This window comes from Sorex fumeus, unplaced genomic scaffold (assembly GCF_029834395.1).
Source record: "Sorex fumeus unplaced genomic scaffold, SorFum_2.1 ptg000030l, whole genome shotgun sequence".
NCBI classification, from domain to species: Eukaryota; Metazoa; Chordata; class Mammalia; order Eulipotyphla; family Soricidae; genus Sorex; species Sorex fumeus.
In genome coordinates this window covers 8,856,992-8,880,770 of record NW_026606087.1, presented here as the reverse complement: position 1 = coordinate 8,880,770, position 23,779 = coordinate 8,856,992, and the positions used below count along the sequence as shown (strand labels likewise).

Genomic DNA, 23,779 nt, shown 5'->3' with positions numbered 1-23,779 from the left:
GACCCAAAAAGAAAAAAAAAAACTTAGGTTAGGGCCAGAGAAATAGCACAGCAGGCAGGGTGCTTGCCTTGCATGTGGTCTACCTGGTTTCCATCCCCAGCATCCTGTATGGTGCCCCAGACACTGGGTGTGCCCCCCAAAAAAAATTCAAAAGAAAAAAACCCCAACAAACTTTAGGTCAGAGATATTGTATGAGGGTTAAGGCACTTACCTTGCATGAGATCAACCTGGTTCGATCCTTGGCACTGCATATGGTCTCCTGGGCACCTCTAGGAGCAGCCCTTAAACACCACCATGCTTGCCCAAATCCCTCCCCACCCTCCCCAATAAAACCACCAAGAAAAGTGAGTTCAACTATAATAAATCATCTTCGTTTCCTTCAAAAACATATGTAGATGTCGAGTGTAATACTTGCTGTAGAGAAGTGGTCACATCCAAAGTTAATCTGTTACTGAAACAGCTAAAGGCTACGTGTAGGAAGTGCCCATTTGTTAGAGAAATGGCAGCTTGTTTGACAGGGCTGTTTTGCTTTTTTTTTTTTTAACTCACTGTCATGAGATGTTTGCCTATGGATTAAAGTTTTTTTTAATATTTTGATCCTATTGGATAATCATGATCCCCCAGGAGAGAATGACCGTAAGGCTGATGAGTGGATTTTGTGGCCCTCAGAGGCACGGATCTGAATCGCTGCTCTGACAACTTTGTGCCTGTGAGGAGCACGAGACTCCTTGGCCATGCTATCCAGGAGCTGTCCTTGGAGCCAGATCAGGCTCTGACCATGGAAAGAGAAGAGGGAAGGAAACTCTGGCTGCACCCCTACTGGCCCACCCATGCCCTGTGGTGGGAAGTCCCGGCAGAAGGCCCTGGGGAAGTAGGATCCTGAGCACTGGCTCAGACTTTGTGGAATCTCCTGTCCATGATGGAGGAGGATTCTCATGCACCGAACAGGCCATGTCAGACCAGAGCACTCCAGCCCAGTGGTGCTGGAAACACCACGGCAGGTGCTAAACCCACTCTGTGCCCTGGTGAGGGTGTAAGCTGGAGGCGAGGAAGACTGCGGGTGGATCTACATGATTATGTCTGCAGCCGTGCTTTGGTTTCGTCTCATTATTTCCAGTTCCTTCTGTTTTGAGGTGTTTTTTTTAAATGACTACTGCTTTGGGGACCAGACTTGCTGTGGTGAAGCAGCATCCTCTGGGGTCTCAGGTGGGTGAAAGGCACTGGGAGATTCTTATCCCTCCATTTCAACCCTACAAGCAGCCAGGGTGAGTGGGCTGGCAGGAGCTGAGCTTCAGACCAGGCAGCCCCTCTGAGGCGCCCTCCCATTGGAGCCACCTTGAGGAGGAAGAAGAACCAAGACAGACCGGGAGTCTCTCCTCAGGCCTGGGGATAGCTGAGGCTGTGAGAAGCAACGAGACTCAAAGCCATTCTCAATTCACCCCCACATGCTTTTGCAAAGAAAAACCAAGTTGAATTTACCAAAATATCTGTATTACCTATAAAAATTGAACTCTAGCGAGTCACTGCTCCCAGCAGCAGCGCTGTGTGTGGATGGGGCTGCAGCAGCAAACAGGGGCCACCAGCCTGGCCGGTGGAACGACACCTCAGAGAACAGGGGGTGCGCTCATCGGTACGGCCTCAAGAACCTGGACACTTTGGAACGTAGTAACCGGAGGAAGGACCTTGGAAACATCTCCCGGGACTCCTGAGCTGTGTACTTGAAGTAGTTCTGGGGGTGAGCGAGGACATCAAAAAGAGCCTTGATCAGTTTCTTATCCTAAAAAGATCAGAATTTTTGTTACAGGGCCAGAACATTCACACATCTGCTTTTGCTACAATGGGACTATAATAACCCAGTGTTAGAACAAAAATTCCCAATTGTCTATAATATAAGAAAGTAATCCTGATTTATTTATTTATTTATAAATATTTTTTCTCTCTCTCTCTCTCTGGAGCAATAGCACAGTGGTAGGGCATTTGCCTTGCACGCAACCAACATGGCCAACCCGAGTTCGATTCCTCCGCCCCTCTTGGAGAGCCTGGCAAGCTACCGAGAGTATCTCGCCTGCACGGCAGAGCCTGGCAAGCTCTCCGTGACGTATTCGATATGCCAGACACAGTAACAACAAAGTCTCCAATGGAGACGTTACTGGGCCCGCTCGAGCAAATCGATGATCAACGGGAGGGCCTTTACTTTACTTTTTTTACTCTCTCCACACTCTTGGATGAAGAAATGGCAGAGGAACCCAGGTGTGTGGGACCCGGGGCTGAGATCTCCAAGCCTGCTCAGTTGGGGAATAAGCCTCCTCCACCCAGCTCCTCCACCTTCCAGTAGCTAGACAGTTATACCCACCAACTGCCGTGTAACCCCATCAACGGCCAGGGTCCAGAGACTCTAAAACCAAGCTCCCAGAAGCATGCAGCCGCATTTGCGGCTCTGCAACCTCTTATTCTCTAGTTCTCACTCTCAGAGAACCCGGCAGGCTACTGAGAGTATCATACCCACCTATATGCCTGACTAGGAACACCTGTAAAGGTGATTAGAGGCTGCCCCAAAAGCTTTCATCCCTCTCGGAGAGCCCGGCACGCTACCGAGAGTATCCTGCCCGCACGGCAGAGCCTGACAAGCTAACCGTGGCATACTTGATATGCCAAAAGCAGTAACAATGAATGGTCCTCATTCCCCTGACCCTGAAGGAGCGCCCAATATGTCATCAGGCTACGCTAGCACGTGACAGGGACGAATGGAGACGTTACTGGGCCCACTCGAGCGAATCGATGAACAATGGGGTGATAGTGATTATTTATTTCTATTTATTTATTTATTGCTTTTTGGGTCACACCTGGCAATGCTCAGGGGTTACTCCTGGCTCTGCACTCAGGAATTATGCCTGGTGGTACTTGGGGACCATATGGGATGCCGTGGAATCAAACCCAGATCGGCAGCGTGCAAGGCAATCGCCCTACCTGCTGTGCTATTGCTCTAGCCCCATTCCTTATTTTTAAATTTAAAAAGTTTTTGGTTTGGCGGTCACACCTAACAGTGCTCAGGGCTTACTCCTAGCTCTGTGCTCGGGAATCACTCCTGGCAGTGTTTAGGGAACCATATGTGGTGCCAGGGATCAAACTGGACTTGGTTTCATACAAGGCAAACACCTAAACCCCTGCAGCATCTAAACTATCTCTCTGGCTCTGATACTACTTTATTTTAATAGAGACATGCTCTGTGGTACAGGGGATGGGAGTGAGATGTTGGGGTACACTTCATGGAGCTTTGCAGATGCTTGGTCAAGTGTTCTCTTGCTGTTTTTTTTCCCACAACCAGATGAGATGCAACATTGGATGCAGGGACTTTTTTTTGGTGGGGTGGGTGGATACATGCTGGGCCCTCCCAGCTTAGTGTTCAGGGGTCACTGTTGATGGCACTTGGGGGACTGTGCAGTGCTGAGAATTAACACAAGCCTCCTGCTCTTCTTTCTGCTGCCTCCTCCAAGCCTTTGAGGCCTGTGATCAGGGAAACTGTGGCCATGCTGGGTATACTAGGCCTTGTGGCGTGGCCTGACAATTTGGTTCTCAGACTCAGTAGTTCCTGGGAGCCTGTAGTGGAAGGAGGCGTACCTGCCGACCGAGGGTCTTGCATGTGCTAGGTATGTGCTCTATCACTTCAGCTATCTCCCAGGTAAATTGTAGACTGGAAGGATAAGCCAGTTTCTTGCTGCTCGAACACCTGACATTTCCAAATTTAAAAATACAACTTTGAGACCAGGTAAGTGATGCCAGGTTCCAGTCCTCGTACCACAGCCCTGCCAGGCACATTTAGGCCAGGTTGACCCTGGTACTGCAAGGCACAAGCAGCACCACTGCTTTTTTTTTCTCAGTCTGCAAATTTTAACTGCAATAAATGGCAAAATTATACATATACCAAAAAATTGGGGGGTCACACCCTAAACTCTTGTAAATCATCTCTTTATGCCTGTTCCCCCAGTCACCCACCACCTACCTTGGGCAGCACCTAATAGTGTTCAAAAGTCACTCCGAGCATTGATGGGGAGCCCTGTGCGGTGCTGGGGACCTAGCTGAGGCTTCTTGCATGGAAAGCACACACTCCGGTTCACTGAGTTGTGAACCAAAGCAGCTGTTTGCTTTTACTATAGTGATTTCTGGTTGCTTTGGTACTGAGCAGAGCCAGGAACAGCCCCTAAGCGCTACTTAGTGCGACCCCAGAACCCTACTCATTACCAGTAAACCCTACTTATGACTACATATGCAACAGCTACTCTACAGGTAAAAACTGCTTTGGGAAAACTTAAAACCAATTACCTTGTATTCTGTATTGTACAGTAACTTATTAAAGATTTGAGAGCAAGAGGGATTAAGTCTTTTATGCAGGTGACCCTGATTTTAATCTTGACACCTCATACAGTTCCCCAAGCACCATCAGGAATGACCCCTGAGCACAGAATGAAGAGTAGGCCCTGAGCACAGCCCAAAAACCAAAAGAAAAAAGTTTCATATGAGAGATTTAATCAGCATTAGCTGAAAAAGTATTTGGTAGTAACGTTTAAACAAATCTAGATTATAGCTTATATGCACACTTCAACAGCACCTGAATCTAAAATTAGTTAAGAAAATTAAAAATCACTATCTTATGAAGACTTAAGGTCTCACTTGCATATACGACGCAAAAAATGTTAATTTTCTGGTCACCAAATCTTGAAATACAATTCAAGATAATAACATTTATTATCTTCATATAATAAATAAATTAAATATTTCATTTATTAATATAATACATATATGTATATAATAAACAATAATAAAAATAAATAATTTTATTTTGCTTATTAATCATGAGTAATTAATCCAAGCCAGCCTAAGTATATATATATAATGAAACTGTATTAAATTGAACTGAATTCTCAGTCTCAACAAACTAAACTTAGTTTTGCTCAGTCTCCACACACTAAACTTAATTTCATTCTGTTTCACATATTTCACTCTATTTCAGTTTCACTCTGATCTTATATTGAAGCCTATAGAACCCTTTACATTAAATGTGTATGGCCTACTAGAACCATGTAAATGCTCAAGTGGGATTTTATTTATCTTCTTCAACAACAAAGGCAATAGTTTAGTACTTAAACTCATATTTGAAAGTGGTTCTTCTTCTGAGGCAGAGTAACTAAAGATAGTGATGAAATGTGTAAAAAAAAAAACTTTTTTTTTCAATTCAAAGATGGGGCCAAAGCAGTAAGCCTTGCCTTGCACGTGGCCAACTCAGCTTTAGTCCCCAGCATTCCATATGGTCCCCGAGCTCTGCCAGGAGTTCACTTCCTTGAGCCTAGACGTGAACAGCCAGTCTGGTTGGCCGAGCAGCACCAGTGGTCTGTCTCCAGCACCACTTCAGAAGTTCCCAAAAGAAGACAGCGCTTCACTTGACAACACTGAAGGCAGCCACCCAAATTAAAAGTAAATGGAGTCTGGTAGAGCTAGAAAACCACACTCAGCCTAGCACAGGCTCCATGGCTGAGAGGTGGGAAAAGAAGCTTGCAGGAAGCTTTCCCGCCCAACTACCCCTGCATCCTTACCTTAAGGATTTCCTGATGGTTCTCAGAGGCATACAGCCTGCCGTCCCGAACGATGTCTTCGATGAGCTCCTGGTAGTCCTCTGTTGGAATGAAAAAGAACACCAGCATTCTGCTTTAGTCAGTTCCAAGCTCATTCACTCTTTCTCTCCTATTGTTAAATATGGTCCTGAGGACTCCCCTTCTTGAACTCCACCATGGCCAAGTCCACAGTGAGAACTAGAGAAATTCTTCCCCACTAGGGAGAAGCAGGGTCCAGCCCCCCTCTTCCCTAGAGAAATCCTGTGCACCCTGCCAAGATTGCTCCCCACTTCTCATATTAAAGGCATGTTCTAGCTTATATGATAGTGTTCTCTCTCGGGGCTGGGGAGATAGACAGGAGTTGGGGTTCATATCTTGCATGTGCCTCACCCAGGTTTGAACATCCAGCATTTCATGGCCTCCCAAGCATCTGGGTGTGTCCCTAGAGGCACCTTAATGGTTCTGGTGGGCCCAGCACTGTAGGATCTGACAACAGCATATCCGCAGCCCCCAGCATTGAACTGCAGGTCCTGTTGGCTCAGTATCACCAGAAGTGGCCCCTGAATCCCTTGAACATAGAGTGGGAACCCCCCGATCCCCTGCAAAAACAGATTTTCTGCTGGTGTTCCCCATCTGCACACAAACATACTATATCCCCATTAAAAATATATATTTTTAAGAACCGGATATTTCAGTGGATAAGGCACTTGTCTTGCACAGTGCCAACCTGGGTTCAATCCCTGGCACTTCATATGATCCCATGAGTCCTGACAGAAAGGATTCTTCAGCACAGGGTCAGTATGTTCCCTGATCACAGTCAGGTATGGTCCAAAAATAAAACAACAACAAAATAGGTGAAAAAATTAATAGTCCCCTTGACCTCATTTCTCTCTATAGCTTCCATCCTGCACCTTGCTCTCGTTTGTGATAAAATGTCTTGTAAGGATTACCAGCATTCACTGTCTTTAATTCTTCCTTCTTTCCTAAATCCAGTCCAATCAGCTCTGTGCATCTCTAGAACTGTTTGTCAAAGTCATAAATGACCTTCATGGTTTTTCTATCTAAAAGGTCAACTCTGGGTTCTCATCTTCTTCGATGCATCAATAGTATTGGGCTTGACTAGTGACCCTCCTCCTTGCAGTTTCTAGGACACCCTACAATATGTGACCTCTGAGGCTTCTTTGTTTTGCTTACCCCAACCCCTGCTTTGTATTTTGAGGGACCACACCCAGCAGTGCTTGAGAGCTGGAGTTGCTCCCAGAGGTGTTCTGGGGGGACCTAACCCTGTGTAGCTCAGGAAATTTCCATCTGATCCAACAATTCCACTTCTGAGGTTCTAACACCAAGACACAAAAACATTCATTCAAAATAACATATGCACGTCATTATTTATTGCAGCACTTAGTACAGTAGCTAAGATAAGGAACCAACCTAGGTGTCCAATGATAGGTAAGTGGATCAGGAAGATGTAGTGTATATACACAATGGACTACTATGCAGCTTCAAGGAAAGGTGAAATCATGCAATTCACTGCAACATGGATGGAATTGGAAGATATTATACTAAATGAAATATGTTGGGTCCAGAGTGATAGTACAGCAGGTAGGGCATTTGTCTTGCACGTGATTGACCTAGGTTCAATCCCTGGCATCCCATATGGTCCCCCAAGCACTGCCAGGAGTAATTCTTGAGTGCAGAACTAGGAGTAACCCCTGGGCATCGCTGAGTGTGACACCCCCCAAAAAAGAAGAAAAGCAAAAACAGAAATATGTCAGAAGAAGAAAGGCAAACATAGAATGATCTCACTTATATATGCGGCATATAGAGTAACTGGGTGAGGAAATGCAATGTTTAAAGAAGGATGCCTAGAGCACCGTTGGCTCCAAAGTATATGAAGGAGAAGGGTAGAGAAGGAAAGAAATGAAGGGTAGCAGGGAGAAGAGACAGACAGGAAGCAATGAGGATCAGGACTCAAGGAAATCCAAATACACTGGTGGTGTGAAGGAGTGATATAGCCAAATACCCAAACCACAGGGTCAACAATGCTGAGATTAAGAGATCCAAATAACAATCAAACTTAAAAATGTATCTGTCAAGGTGGCAGGCATTGAAAAATGGGAGGGAATCTGGGAACCCTCGTGAGGAAAGACACTGGTGGTGAAATCAGCTGGAATATATGTATGTCTAAAACCTGTCTATGAAAAACTTTGAAAATCATGGCGCTTTAATAGAACTTTTAAAAAAGCAGTGCATTCCAAATTCAGTCCTGTTCTTTCAAAATCTATTTTCTATAGTTAAAATTCAAACCAAGTAGAGGAAAATCACAATCTTTTCTAAATTCCAGACAGAAAAAAATACTTTTTTGTATGCATATCATGTGCAACAACAACACCAAACAAATCAGAAGAATATTGCTGAAAGGCATTCTAGAAGGTTTCTCTTAGTCAAGTCATAGCATATGGAAATTAATAATACTCATAATTACTAATAGCATTGGCACTAATCACTGGCACTAAATATGGTCTTCTATTTATTTTAGTGAATATAAAATATGAGTAAGGAAAAAAAATACTGTATTTATTTGGCTTAGAAGTCATACCCAGGGGTGCACAGGCCTTATTCCTGGCTCTGTGCTCAAGGAACACTCCTGGTAGTGCTCAGGGGGACTGTATGCAGTGTTGAAATTGACCCTGGTTGGCTGTGTACAAGGCAAGTAACTTAACCCCTGAACTATCTCTTCAGCACATGATTTTTCCTTTTTGTTTCCTTTTCTTTCTTTTTTGGTACTGAGGATCAAACTCAAGGTCATGCAAGGAAGTTCCCCACTACTAAGCTAGCTTTTGGGTTCCAAGGGTAAAATACATTTAAAAAAATTTTTAAATTAGTGAATCACCGTGTGGTACAGTACTTACAGACTTACAAACTTTTGTGCTTGGGTTTCAGTCATACAACGGTCGAGTACCCATCCCTCCACCAGTGCCCATTTTCCACCACTAATGGTCCCAGCATCCCTCCCACCAAGGGTATAATACTTTTTAAGGGGGATCCTTCCCAGTGGTGCTGGGGATGGGGCACAGATGACTCTTGGACAACCGGGCTTTGTGTTTAGCACAAGGGCCAGAGACAGACAGACCTGAGTTACCATGATGCTGCAGACTCCAGGGTCACACCCAGACGTGATAGTGGGACCTATGTGGTGCCGGGAATTAAATCCAGGTTTATGGTCACTGCATGCTAAGCATATGCCATAACGGATGTGCCATCTCCCAACTGCAGGGTACAAGATTTTGGTGGTTGCTGTTGTTTTGGTTTTGATTTTTGGGCCACCTGGCAGTGCTTGGGGAACCATATGGGATGGTCAAACCTGCTCACTGTACTTTCTCTTTAGCACACCAAGGTACAGATTTTTATCTTGAATTCTTTATTCCTTTGGCTGATGAGCCTTTATCCTACACCAGCCTGTTGCTGAATTCTGTTTTGATGTGAGAGGGAGCTAGAGAGCTGTTTGTCATTCCACTGAGAGTTTCCAGACCAGTGTTATTAAAAAAAAAAAAAATTCCTTTGCTTTTAAGCACTACTGTGTCTCCTCACTTGCGCCTGTCATGAGAAAAGCAGTCAAGTGTTGTAGTTAAGAACTCAGGACCCTGGGGCTGGAGCCATGGTACAGCTTGGAGGGCATTTGCCTTGCACACAGCCGACCCAGTTTCCATTCCCAGTATCCCTTATGGGCCCTGAGCACAGCCAGTAGTGATTCCCGAGTGCAGAGCCAGAACTAACCCCTGAGCATCGAAGGGTGTGACCCAAAAAGCCAAAGGCAAATAAATAAATAAATAAATAAATAAGAACTCAGGCCCAGAGATCCCAAAGACTTAAATCAATCTCAACTCTACAGTTTCGGCTGCCACCTTGGTCTTGTGGTTTCACTCCAGCCCCAGCAGGCTCAGTGAGGTAAAGGGACCTTCTCCAGTAGTGTGGGGGGCCTCCCCTGCTTCTTCTGATTATGGCTGCTATTTGTTCTACTGGGTTAGGAAACAAGATATCAAACTTGGCAGAAACCTACATTGGAAAGAAAACTTAATAGGTCTTCTGAGTTAAAACCTACTGGGCTTCTGTAAACATATAAACACCAATTTTCAACATTTTTCTGTTGCAGGGCCCAGGCGGGCGGCTCGAGCGGAGGAAGGCCAGGGAGGAAGTCCTCAAGACAGGCCCCAACCATCCCATACGCACCCGGGGGAACGACGGTCCCGATCCTCACGGCAGAGAGCCACCGAGAGAGAGCATGTCAGCTGTGGCTGGAGCGATAGCACAGCGGTAGGGCATTTGCCTTGCACGCAGCCAACATGGCCGACCCGAGTTCGATTCCTCCGCCCCTCTCCGAGAGCCCGGCAAGCTACTGAGAGTATCTCGCCCGCACGGCAGAGCCTGGCAAGCCACCCGTGATGTATTCGATATGCTAAACACAGTAACAACAAAATCTCCAATGAAGACGTTACTGGGCCCGCTCGAGCAAACCGATGAACAACGGGAGGGCCTTTTCTCTTGCAACAGGTAAGGGCACACTCATGGGCCTAATCAGAGTTATGTGTCACTGCTGCTGGCTCAAGCTCCATCTCTTATTCCACAAAGGCAAGGCAGAGTTGAGAGCAGTGAACTGAAAGGGGGGTGAGTTTTGGAGTCATTGTTCAGGAGAACTAGTGACCTTTTTTTTTTTTTTTGGGCTTTTTAGGTCACACCCAGTGATGCTCCGGGGACCATATGGGATGCCAGGGATCGAATCTGAGTCGGCTGTGTGCCGGGCAAATGCCCTATCCGCTGTACTGTCATTCCAGCTTTTCTTGTCACCTTTTTAAGGTTCCTTTCTGATTCCAGACAGGAGAGGGGGTCAGCCAAATGCTTCTACAGAGATGAGGCCTCGGCAGAGCCACGAGGGGGAAATCTGTGTCCACCTCAGAGACTGATAATAAAAATCCTATCTTGTGTATCTGACCAGGCTTCAGGTACAGGAATCATGAGCCCAGCACCGGCCACATGTTAGAAAAGATTATGAGAAATGTGCTTAGAAAATCCACAGCATACTATCTCTTCTGATGGCCACTTTCAGCGCGTATATGCCAAAAATCCTTCAGTGGTTCCTTCTGAGCTTGCCACTGACAGATCTTCAGCCCCTAACCCTCATCCCCTTCTAGCCTCATTTCTCACTCTAAGGCTCATGTGTGTTACCAATGGGCCAAACGATGCCATTCATTAATCCTCACATATGCCTGTAGTCTATGCCATTTCCTCTTCCCAAACGTTCGCACTCTGGAGAGAGAGTAAGAATGCCTTAGGCTGGGATGGAGGGTGGGGTGTTGGGGGATGGTGGGAGGGAAATGGTGGGGGATGCATTGGCGGTGGGAAAGGTATACTAGTGGAGGGATGGGTGCTGGATCACTGTATGACTGAAACCCAATTATGAACAGCTTTGTAAAGGTCTATCTCACGGATCTTCAATTAAAAAAATTTTTTTAAAGTAATGTGGAGTTCATGCCTGCCTCAGTCAGCTTAATCAGTGGCTGAATAGTATACTCCTACATTAGAAATAAATAAATAAATAAATAAATTTTCTTGCTCTTCCCATTTATAAATTATTTTTGAAATGTGTGTTCTTCTAAATGTAACATGAGATTTTGTCCTAGCCTCCCAAAACTTTCTTGCAGATTTAACTGCTGCCTCTTCTATGCTCATACAGTGCTCTGTACATGCCTCAATAGAGCATCTATGACAATATAACCTTTCTTGTGTTTCTGTCACTAAACAGAACCTAGCCCCAAACCTGGCAGAATAGATACTTGTTAAATATTAAATGAATGAGGGAGGGGCTAGAGAAACAGTACAGTGGGCTGGGCCCTTGCCTTGCTTGTGGCCAATCCGGGTTCAATCCCCAATACCCCATATGGTCTCCTGAGCACTGTCAGGATTGATCCCTGAGTACAGAGCCAGAGGTAAGCCCTGAGTACCACTGGATGAAATCCCAAAACTGAAATAAGTAAATATTAGATGAATGAATGAACAGATGGATCTTCCCCATTATACTATGAGGTACCTCAGGGCAAGGTCCAGCTCATTTTGTGTTTCTAGTAAATGTGTGTTAATCCGGGCTCAGCGCTGAGTATGCTGCTCCTAGCACTCTGAGGGACCAGCTCTTACTTAGCAAGAAAACCAAATACCAGAAGCATCTGACTTGCCCCAAATCACACAGCAAGTTGCCAAGAGAGTTTCTGAACTTGACTGTTTTCTGCACACTCCTCCTTGCTGACTTCTTTATAATCAGTGCAGATGATCCTTATTTGCACATTTCGAAAAGGAGGTTTCAAGTTGATAAGGACATATACAAAATTACAGGAGAGATTGCATCCAGGCAGGCCAATTCCAACACCCACATTCTTACCCATCAAGCTATGCTCACTTCCATTCTCTAAAATATCCTGCAGTCACTTTAAACTTTTAAAAGTCACCCCAGTAATCAGTGTCCCCAAATGCCTGTTAAAATCTGGCAACTGTGAGTCAGCGATGTCCTTTGTCCCGGTCTGCCTCTCTGAATGCGTGTGCATGTGTGCTCGTCAGCCGTCCACCAGCTGGCCCTGAGGTTGGTCCTGCTCCCAGTAGAGATGCCCCCTCCACAGGCTGCAGCCTGAGCCCCGCAGAGCTTACCGTCATAGGTCACGTAGGGGACCTGGAAGCCTCTGGCACTGTTCCCTTCATTAGACTTAAACTGAATCCACAGCTTCTTGGATCTGGAGGTGAAGGCAATGGGCCGTTCGTAGGTCTGGCAGGTTTCATAGGTTGTCACAGAATTGGACGAAGCTGCCAAGGGAAGCTGGGGGTGACGTGGGGCTCGAGACCCCTCCCCGGGCAGGGACACACTCATCTTTCCACACACTCACTCTGTCCCATCAGTTGTGCTCAGGAGCTCTTCCAGGCCAGCTCAGCCAGTGTAAAGGCCAAAAGCCCTGGAAAGCAAGTAGCTGCAGCTGGTGCTGGGGGGTCCCCAGGGGAGGCTCAGCCTGCAAGGCCCCTGGGGAGGCAAAGCAGCGGCACTCACTGCAGGCGCTGAGTCACAGGTGCCCTGAGCAGGCCGGCTGCTGTCGAGCAACTCACCAGCAACACCAAATCCTGCTTCTCGAGGCCAGCCCCCGTGCTGAGCACTGTGGGGACTTCATCTTCCCACAACCTCCCCCAACCGCATGAGGCTGGTGCTGTTATAACCTCTTTGGAGAGAGACTAAGTGCTTGCCCCGGTTTACACAGCCGATAGGTGGAAAAGTGAAGGGTCCAACTCACATCTGACTCCAGGGAGTGACCACTAACAGGAAGGACACACCCGTATAGAGGGCCCCACTGCAACTCTAAGTGCTTGACAAGTACCAAGCCATGTATTCTTCATGATAACCTTAGAAGGGAGCAACTACAATTATTCCCATTTTAGAGGATAAAGAAAACTGAGGCACAGAATGATCTAGAACACACGCCCAAAGTCACAGAATTACTAAGAGACTCCTGCCCCAAGCTCTCAAGTTAGGATGAAGGCGGATTCTGCCCAGCTGGACCAGACCCTGGGCCTAAGTCAGTCCCCCACCAAGGAGCTGCTTCCCAGGTGAGGGGACCAGTCCTGGCTCTCTGGGTCCTCATGAGCACAGAGAGAAGACTGGCATGGAACAGCTCTACTGCCTGCCATCAGCACCAGGCCCAATGTGCCTTCAGTCAAAGCTGTTTCCTGGCTCACTCTATCAACTCCTGCTGGCTCTCTATTTTCATATCTGGGTCACATTGTGGGCCTGCTTCTGACATTCAAAGCCAGCGACTGCACTGTCAGGCTTCCTGGCTGGCCTGAGAAGGGGGTTGGGGGCAGAGGGGTGAGACGCACAGGTTTTTCTCATCACCAGGTAGTCCCCACAGTCATCCTCCACGGGCAGAAAGATCTCAGGGACCACAATCAGAATGCGGCGTTTGGGCGGTGGGTTGATGATCCATGTACACTCGGTGTTGGCCGGGTAGTTGCCTGGGTAGTTCGGGGATTCGATGTATCCAGTGAAATCTCCCAGCTCCCCTCCACATCTTCTGTCTAGAAGGGAAATGTCGAGGGTTGTGATGGGACAGCTCGATGATCACTGTGGTAAAGCATCACCTGCTCTGTGAAGTAACCTGCTGCTCCTCCACTGCCACAGAGAATGGGGGCCAGAAAAGGACAACGGTGGGGAAAGTGTGCCGGTGATGCCCAGGGCTGCTCTGGGAGCTGAGCTCCATAAACTCCCTACCTCCCCCCCCCCCCCCCCCCCCCAGAGACCTTGCTCTGAGCTCCTTCCTGCACTACTTTCTCGTTAGCTCAAGGTCACAGGCAGAGATCTGTGGAACAAAAGGACAACTCTAGGTTTCAAGATCTTGTTTACAAAGTCTAAGTGCTGGGAAGTTGTGACACAGAGCTTCAAGATCAGTCGAAGGAGGAGCAGAGCTTTCTGCTCAGTCAGTAGATTCTAGGCCCTTTCCTAGAATTCTTCGAGGAAGTCATGGCAGCCATATCTATTCACTTTTCCTTCTGTTCAATACCATATTTTATTTAGTTTCTATTGTGTGGGGTGGAGGGTTGGGCCACACCCAACTTGGTTGTCAGGGGACCATACATTGCTGGGATGGCACCCAGGCCTCCCACGGGCTGACATGCACTCTAGTTCATTGAGCTGTCTTCTTGGTCCCCTACATTTTATTTTGTTTTGGGGCTACACTGGCTTTGCTCTCAGTGCTCTTTGTTCAGGGATCACTCCTGGTCATGCTAAGGGGAGCATATGTGAGTTGTATTTGGACTGGGGTGTGCCACATGCCAGGCAAGTGCCTTACTTATCCCCTGTCTTTCGTCTCCAGGCCCCACATTTTATTTTCAAAGGAGTCAGAAATGGAATCATCAGTCAGAATGGGGCATGCTGGACACTCAACCTTGGAATCAAAGGCTTAGGCTTAGGCTTACACACAAGCTTGGATGCACATGTGTGCGCACAGTGAGCGCATGCACACACACACACACACACACACACACGCCCGCACCTCAGTCATATTGTCATTCACTGAGCCATCCTTCATCTAACAAATGCTAGCAAAAGCTCTGAGAGTTTAGAAATGAGAAAGACACAATCCTTGAAGGAGGTCATTGCTTAAAACGGAGGCAACCCTGTACAGGAGAAGATATTAATGGGATTATCTTTATCCTCTTAATAGCAACTAGTATTTATTATTCCCAGCGTGAGATAGGAGGGGAAGAAAACTCCAAATCAGGCTTTTTCATTCTTAGAAGACATACTGTGGTGTGTGGGAAGCAGGGAGCTGCAGTGCTGATCCAACCAGTTCTGAGGAACTGGACCACAGGGCTCTTATGGCCAAAGACAGGAGTTTTGGTGGTTTTGTAGAGGTGGGGGAGAAGAGGGGATATTTGTTTGTTTGGGGGAACACATCCAGCAGTGCTCAGGGCTTATTCCTGGCTCTCCACTCAGTGATCACTCCTGGTGGACTTGCGGGACCAAATAACCAAATAGGGTAGCAAGGTGGGGTAGGAGCTGGTACTAAATTATTTGGAGAAGCGTCATCTAGCACAGTGAACTTTCCAAATCTGAGCTAAAAATAGGCTAGGCTATAATAAAGGTGTGTGCTTCCTGTTGGGGTCTAGTATTCGAGAGGAGACTAGATGCTACTGGGAAGAGGTTGCTAGATCTTCACTGAGACATAGGGAAATCTAGCGAAACATCCAATTCCCCAGTGCAAATGGTCCACTGTCCCCTTGAATCTCAAATTCCTACAGCTTAAGGAGGCCTCCCCTCTCCTCCAGATTGCTGCCTTAATGTAGAATTAGCTAAGATTTACTTTGGGCCTTTACTAGAGAGTTTTGCATAGTAGCTTAGGGAAAAGTAAAAACATAAAGCTAATCTGAAGATTTCCTTATTCCCATCGAAAACAAGTCACAAATCCTTAGAGGCTGGAGATGTTCCTTTCCTGTGTGAGGGTTGGATCACTGGCACCACTTAAAGACTTTTCTTGGTAGTGCCAGAAATCAAACTCAGGGCCTCACACACGCAAGGCAATCCCTCCACCTCTGAGCCATATTCCCAACCCTTCCTGGCATCACTTAAAACAGACAACAATGAGCAAACAAACACAAATCAAACTCCTTCACATGGCATCAAGGCTCCCTCCTGCTCTGCCCCAGATCCCGCTAGCACACTGTGTGTTCTGAGCTTTTCACTTCCCTGAGTCTATGCTTCCCAGCCGCTCCCATGAGTGTACAGCTGCCCCCAGCCCCCGCCCCCAGCCCACTCCTTCCCTTCAGAACCTCACACCCTCTAAAAGCTCCTTGTCATTTTTCAGGACAGTGCATTGGTGCCTTCTTACTACCCCATAGCCTTTGCTTCCTGCTGGACTAGGAGTTTATTCTGCTCGGAGTTGGCACATCACAGCTCCTAAAGCAGAGCTGCCTGAATGGGTTTGAGCTGAAGTTTTGCACCAGGAGGAAACGTAGGCAAGGACAGTTTGTAAATGTGTCTAAAGAAGCGACCAGGACCGATAAAAGTGAGTACCTGGAAGGGGGTCAGTCTCATTCCCCACCTGCACTGATCTGAGAGCCAGGAACTGGACTGACAAGGTCTAGCTATAGAGTTCTGACAGGACCTGCCACCACTGTCACCACCCACCCAGTCCTGAGGTGAACCTGGACACTGTAAAAAGCCTTCGACAAAGACCTACTTTTACACTGGGTTATGTTTGTGGAGCCATCAAAGTCTGTCGTTGTATTTCCTGGGCAGGAAACACAGTTATTTTTTCCGAATTCAGGCTGATATGTCCCTGCTGGGCACCGAATACAGCGGTGAGTGGTGGTGTTGTAGAAGTGTCCTGGTGAGCACTGAACTGCGGGTGGGAGAGGCGGAGAGGATGAAAGAGAGAATACTGTCATTTCATGCAACACAACACTAAAAGCTTCATGGCTCCCAGCACTAATTTTTGTGCCCCAATGAAGTAGTGCTTTCATGTACTTTGGACTAATCAACACTTGAGTTCCCTAAATAGCCAGCTCCAGGAGGACACGTGATTTGGGCCACCGAGAGAAATACAAATAGAAAATAGGGGCTATCTTTGGAGCTTCTGGTCCTTGTAGAGCTCAGGCATAAGTGACCACAGCCAGGTAGACCAGTAAGTGAGGACTGGGGGTGGGGTGAGGGGAGGTGGGGGCGGGCGGTAGAACTGGTTCTGATCTCCATCCTCAGTTGATGCAGAGTGGCGCTCCAGTAGGAGATGGCAGAAGTGGGGCCAGGAGAAGGGATGGGGTCTGTCCTGGGGTGGGGAGCGCTAGGCCAGAGGATGGGATGAGGAAGACTGGAAGGCAGAAGCTCTAAGGGGCTCTGGACACTGCCTCGCTCTGTCTCTCATTGTCCCTCTCTGCAGCCCTGTGCACAGGGGTGGTCGTGGAGAAGCCGTGGCAGAGTCCCTGTTCCCGCAGCACATCCCGCACGGAAGCGCCACTGGGGTCTCTCAGGGCTGCACCTGATGGCAGCGCAGCCAGACTCCCACAGTTCTGAACAGGGATGTTTAAGTCTGGAGAAAAGACCAGCCCAGGCCTGCCTCACCTCTGGTTTCACAGTCCTGGAAGGAAGTGGCTCCTGGGTGCTTGGTGGCCAGGCCTCCTCCACAGGAGAAGCAGAAAGTACGGCCAGCTTCGGGCTGGAATGTGCCCAGGGCACAGAGCTGGCAGGGTGCAAATCCATCCGCAGAGTATTCACCAGGCTGGCACAGACCTAGGATGAGGGAATCAATGACCTGAGGTGAGCAAGGCCCCCAGGAAGACCCTGCCCCACCTCCTCTCAGGTGAGATGAGACATGGGTCACGTGTGTCGTCCTGGGCTGGCCTCAGCTCTGCTGTCACTAAAGCCCTGTCCTAATGTGGGCCCTGAGCAGTCAGCAGGGTCTGTGTACCTGGGCTGACACACATGGCACGGAAGGAAACCACAGAGCCCGGTGTCATGCTTCCCCAAGAAGGGGCTCACCTGGGCCTGCCTGGCTCAGAACTCAGGCCTGGCAGCCCTAGGCAGGGAATTTTGCGCTGGAATCAGTTCTGTAATGGAAGCGTGACCTCCTGAAGCGCATTACATCTCTATGATGTGGAGGCTTATCAGAAGAGTCGGGACTGGAGCAATAGCACAGCAGGTAGGGCGTTTGCCTTGCATGTGGCCGACCCGGGTTCGATTCCCAGCATCCCAAATGGTCCCCCAAGCACCGCCAGGAGTAATTCCTAAGTGCATGAGTCAGGAGTAACCCTAGTGCATTACCGAATGAGACCCAAAAAGAAAAAAAAAAGAGTCGCTGCTGCTTTACCAGTCAGGTTCCTTAATGACAGCCCCTCAGAAGTGTCTCCTGGCTGCCCTCAAATACGCAATCCATCCAATTCCGTCAGTGTGGACAGAGGGGCCCAGTGGCTTTTACTCTAAACATGCTACTTTATTACAATTATTCGGGGGAGGAAAGGTTTGGGCTATACCCAGAGGTGCTCAGGGACTACTCCTGACTCTGTGCTCAGGAATGAGCACTGGAGGTACTCAGGGCACCATAGACAGTGCTGGGGTTGAAACCAAGGCCAGGGGTTGGAGCAATAGCACAGCAGGTGGGGTGTTTGCCTTGCACGTGGCCAATCTGGGTTTGATTCCCAGCATCCCATATGGTCCACTGAGCACCACTAGGAGTAATTCCTGCGCACAGAGCCAGAAGTAACCCCTGTGCATCGCCGGGTGTGACCCCAAAAGCAAAGAAACCAAGTCCAGCTGAAGTCGTCAAGTGCCCCACTTCCTGTGCTATCTCTTCAGCCTATTGATTATGCATATTTTAAGTAAAGGACAAGAAGCATGTGCTCCTTAGGAGTGACCCTGACATTGGCAGGCTACTAAAAAGATCCCTTCTCTCATATTTCTATTAACTTAGACCTCACACATGTCAGGCATGTGCTCTAATACTTGAGCTATTTCTCTAGCCCAACAATCATATTATTGTTGTTAATATTCTCATTACTGCAAATACATCTTAACCAGGCCATACAAGTATAAATGATGTCCAGCTGCTGCTCCTTCTCAATCTCGCAGTTAGCACAGGGGCTACATGTGAGGCCAAAGATAAGTAGGCATCACATGGTCACCCTGAGAGTCTGTAATTTTAGTTTTGTTTTGGGTCACGCCTGGCAGTGCTCAGGACTTACTCCAGCTCAGTGCTCAGGGATCACTCCTGGTCACGTTTGGGGGACTATGAAGCAGTGCTAGGGATTAAACTAGGGTTGGCTGCCTGCAAGGCAAAGCGCCCTACCCTCTGTACTATCCTGAGAGCCTGAGTTGAAGGCAGCAAAGGTCCCGCGGTTGAGTCTGGAGCCTGAAGGTGGGAGTGACCAGAGGGAGAGGCCACTCAGCCGTGTGGAGGACCCGCCCTCACACACCACATGACCAACCAGAGTGTCATCACAGCAGGTCCTTCTTCAATGAACAGAAGGAAAACACAATAAAACAAATAGGAGACACCCCCACAGATCCAAGTGAGCCTGCTCCATGTTAATAGCTTATAAGAGACGATTAATAACTTTTCAAAGGAGGTTCCAATTTTTAACAAAACAAACACATAGATCATTTTTTAAAAAGCAGTAAGATCTGAATTTGAAACAAAGCTGGGAACATGATTAGACTGTCTTTCTCCACAGTAACACTTTCAGAGAGTTCTATCTAAAATGGAAGTTAATGCAGGTCCCAGGGTATACTTACCTATAGTCAATAAAGCATACACTTTTAATATCTGCACTTTTCCCTACCAATTTATTCTCAAATTGTTTATTTGCTCAAGTGAGCATTCATCTAGCATGCCATTTAGGGCCATTCAGGCACTACACTGAACACCAGATGTGTCCCTGCCTGTGGAACCCTATGGTGCATGGCGTGAGTCTGGGGTACACTTTTTAATAGTGACTTAAGAAAGGGTAGGCTACCTTCTTACCTCCACATTCAGACATATTCCAAGCTTCCGGGGTGTTCAGGGTCTCAAGATTTTCTGGTCTTGGGCATGGTTCACATGTGATCTGTCCTTCCTCATTCTGGAAAGTTCCATTTGGACATAAAATGCAGCGGTCTTGTGTTCCATCATAATAGGTCCCAGCCCTGCAACTGACTAGCCAAAGGGTGAAATGAGAGTCAGTGAGAAATCTGAGGACCAGGAAGGATAATGAGTGGTAGAGATAAAGGTAAATAGCTGTCTTTCACCCCACATTCCCCCCAACCCAAAACATGAGCCACCTGGGGCTCCCTGTTCCCTTTTGTCAGAATATGTCCGGTGTTCTCTCTGAGACCATGGTCTCCCTGGGAGCAAGGATCAAAACAGTCCTCATGCCTTTTGTGGCACAAGTACCAGCTGACTCTTCACAGGGCCTGAGAAGAACAAAGAAGGAGATCTTTTTGTTTTGTTTGTTTTGTTTTGTTTTGGGGCCACATCTGGCAGTGCTCAGGGAATGGTCCCAGCTCTGTGCTCTGGGATTGGTGCCAGCTCTATGCTCAGGGATAACTCCTGGCAATCTTGAGGGTCCATATGGGTGCTGGGGATTGAAGGCAAGTTGGTCGCATATACGGTAAATGCCCTATCCACTATACTATCACTCCAGCCCCAGAAAAAGATCATTTATTTATTGAACAAAGACCCAGTACTGCAAAAAAAAGAGAGAGGACAGAGCTATCAATTCTGGCAATTGGTATCCTAGAAGGCTTCAGAGAGAAGGCCACATTTGTTTTGGACCTTGAAGAATAAGCAGTAGCTCCTTCGTTAAAAAAGGAGACCAGTATTAAGATTTATGCATAACCTGGGAAGAGACTGAGGAAAGGAAGGATAGAGATCAACTGAAAGAGTTGCTGAGTGCCAGGCATTTGGATTTTGTTCTGCACATAAAGGAGTCATTGACAGAGAGGAATATGGCCAGAAACTGGTTTTTGAAAGGCTCATTCTTTAGGTTATGTGGAGAGGGTGAGCTCAAGGGTCTCATAAACTCTCCAAAATAACACATTTCCTAGTTGTCATAAAATGAATACGTTACAAAGAATAAACCTCAGTAAATATCTCTTGAAATAATAAACCATAAAGAAATAAACTAATTATACATCTGATTACTGGTGCTGTTTATTACACGTGAATTTATACTTTATTTTAGTAATACAAATATCATCATAATGATCAAATAACCTTACAGTGGCTAATATTCACCAAGCATTTACATTCTATTAGATGCCATGCCAAATGTTTTACGAACATTATCTTCCTCCTTAGTTGCTAAGTGCTATTGTTAGTTCTACTATACAAAAATAGTGAAAAAAAAAAACCTTAAGGGACATCAAATAATTTCACAAAGTACCCACAGCTATTTTGTGAAGTACATCCACAGCAAAATCAAGAGCAGTGAGTTTAAGGGGGGTAAAGGTCACTGAACGAAAGTAGACTGAATCACAGTTCAACTTTGCCAAGGATTTTCTATGGGACATTTGGAGAGTTAGCCTGGAATAAACACATTCTACTTTATACTTAAGTTGCCAAGAAACAGAAAACAAAGTATCACATGATAAAGCTAGCTATTCTATCTCTTGAATATAGGGGGTGATACATGTTTTTATCATAACCAACAAAAGCAGGCTGCATAGGTACATTTATGGTTAAAGATGGCAAAGTTCTATCACCTGTAATAATAATGTCTTTCCGTTAATCACTCCAAATATCTTTTTAAATAGTTTTCTGGGACTAGGGGTGGGGGGAGTTGGGGTGGCAGGGATATGGGAGGGAACCTGGGAATATTGGAGAGAAGCTGACACTGGTGGTGGGATCAGTGTTGCAATTCTGTATATTCAAAACTCAACTATGAATAACTTAGTATTATTATTATTATTAGTAGTAGTAGTAGTATTTGATGTCCCTTAGTAAGTCACAGTGCTTTAGTTAAAAAATGCAGAAAGGAAAAAATAGTCTTTGGGGCTGGAGCACTAGTATAGCATGTAAGGCAAACCCAGGTTTGATCCTTTGCACTCCCATATAATCTCCCCCAGCCCCATCAGGAGTGATCCCTCTGCACCTCAAAAGAAATAGTGACCAAAACACAGAGATAGCCAATGGAATGGGAAAGAATATTTACCCAATACCCATCTGATAAGGGGTTAATATCTAGAATATACAAGACACTATTAGGACTGTACAACATAAAAATCTCCAACCCATCAAAAAGTGGGGAGAAGAAATTAATAGAAGCTTTCTCAAAAAAGAAACACAAATTACCAAAAGGCACATGAAAAATTGCTCTACAGTGCTAATCATCAGGGAGACACATCAAAACAACAATGAAATATGGTCTCATGCCACAGAGACTGGCACACATCAAAAAGAACAAGAACAACCAGTGCTGGCACAGATGTGTGGGGAGAGAGGTATTCTCTTTCATTGTTGGTGGTAATTCCGACTGGTCCAGTCTTTTTGGAAAACAGTATGGGCATTCATTAAAAAACTTAAAAATTGAGCTTCTATTTGACCCCACAATACCACTTCTGAGAATATACCTCAGGGATACAAAAAAGCACAGTAGAAATGACATCTGCACCTGTATGTTCATAGCAGCACACTTCACAATAGCCAGAATCTGGAAACAACCTGAGTGCCTGAGAACAGACAACTGGCTAAAGAAACTTTGGTAAATCTACACAATGGAATACTATGCAGCTGTTAGGAAAGATGAAGTCATGAAGTTTGCTTATTTCATTGGACGGTCATGGAAAGTGAGTCAGAAAGAGGGACAGACAGAATGACTACACTCATTTGTGGAATGTAAAGTATCATAATATGAGACTAGCATCCAAGGACAGTAGAGACAGGGCCAGGAAGATTGCTCTACGGTTGGAAGACTGCCTTTTGAGCTGGGGGAGAGGGCAGCTGGGATAGAGACGGGATCACTAAGTCAATGATGGTTGAAGGAAACCCTCGGGATGAGAAATGTGTGCTGAAAGCATATAAAGGACCAAGCATGATGGCCTCTCATTATCTGTATTGCAAACCATAATGCCCATAAGTAGAGAGAAAGAGGGAAACTCTGCCATAGAGTCAGGGGAAGGGGTGGGATTCGGGGACGGGAGAAATACTGGGGACATTGGTGGTGGAAAATGTGCACTGGTGGAGGGATGGGTGTTTGATCATTGTATGACTGAAACTCAAACGTGATAGCTTTGTAAGTGTTGCTCACGGTGATTCAATTTAAAAAAAAAAGGAGTGATCCCTAACCACAAAGCCAAGAGTAACCTCTGAGCACCACCAAGTGTGATTCAAAAAATCAATTAAAGATATGAAAATACTCTTTTTATTTCTTATTTCTTGGGGGTTAGGGGTTTGTCACACCCAGCGGTGCTCAGAACGTCCTCCTGGCTCTACACTTATGGATCACTCCTGGCAGAGCTGGGGGTGCCATATGGGATCAAATCTCTGGTCAGTCACGTGCAAGGCAAACACCTTACCCATTGTACTGTTGCTTGGGCCCCTCTTATTTCTTACAGTAAACCAAACAATGCCATGTTCTAAATATTATTTCTACAATTAAATGCAATCACTCAATAAAGTCTATTCTACACTATAACTCTTAATGCTTTTTAAAGTATTGTTCAGAATTTCCTTCTTCTATATTCACATATTTCTGTATAATTGTATAATACTGAACCAAACCCTTGCTTTCTTGAAAAAGAATACTACAATAAACATGATGCACTGTGCCGGAAAGAACCTATCACTCCAGACTTACTCTATGTGCTGCCCCAGGATGTAATGGGTCCCATCAGTACTCTGGTTTTAGCCCACCTCCCATGACATGCTGTAGGGAATTACGAACTAAGAACTTATAACTTTCCATCCTGTGTCTCACCTGATATCCTAGTCTCTGAACTGAGCCCGTATTTGAGACAATGATCCCCTTCCTGGACCTAATGAGCCAGAATGCCATGAAGACTGGCAGAAAGTAAAGAAAAACCAAGACCGTCTGGAGCACTCCTGGCCCAAACCACGGCCATGTGAGCCCAACAGCTGTTTTCCTAATATTCATCCACCCAGAGCTGAAGAGCCCATGTGACC

The 23,779-nt window shown here is 46.4% G+C and overlaps 1 protein-coding gene across 1 annotated transcript in view; it reads right to left on the bottom strand.

Moving 5' to 3' along the window:
* Nucleotides 1–1,490: 1,490 nt before the first annotated feature.
* The window catches only part of SCUBE2 (signal peptide, CUB domain and EGF like domain containing 2), a 74,997-nt gene continuing 52,708 nt past the window's right edge, over nucleotides 1,491–23,779 (bottom strand). The window contains exons 17-23 of the mRNA XM_056116097.1: nucleotides 19,643–19,813; nucleotides 17,248–17,415; nucleotides 16,370–16,531; nucleotides 13,512–13,709; nucleotides 12,300–12,452; nucleotides 5,589–5,668; nucleotides 1,491–1,777 (exon numbers count right to left, since the gene is read on the bottom strand). Coding sequence (XP_055972072.1) covers nucleotides 1,625–1,777; nucleotides 5,589–5,668; nucleotides 12,300–12,452; nucleotides 13,512–13,709; nucleotides 16,370–16,531; nucleotides 17,248–17,415; nucleotides 19,643–19,813 — 1,085 coding nt within the window. The 3' untranslated portion in view covers nucleotides 1,491–1,624. The remainder of the gene's footprint in view (nucleotides 1,778–5,588; nucleotides 5,669–12,299; nucleotides 12,453–13,511; nucleotides 13,710–16,369; nucleotides 16,532–17,247; nucleotides 17,416–19,642; nucleotides 19,814–23,779) is intronic.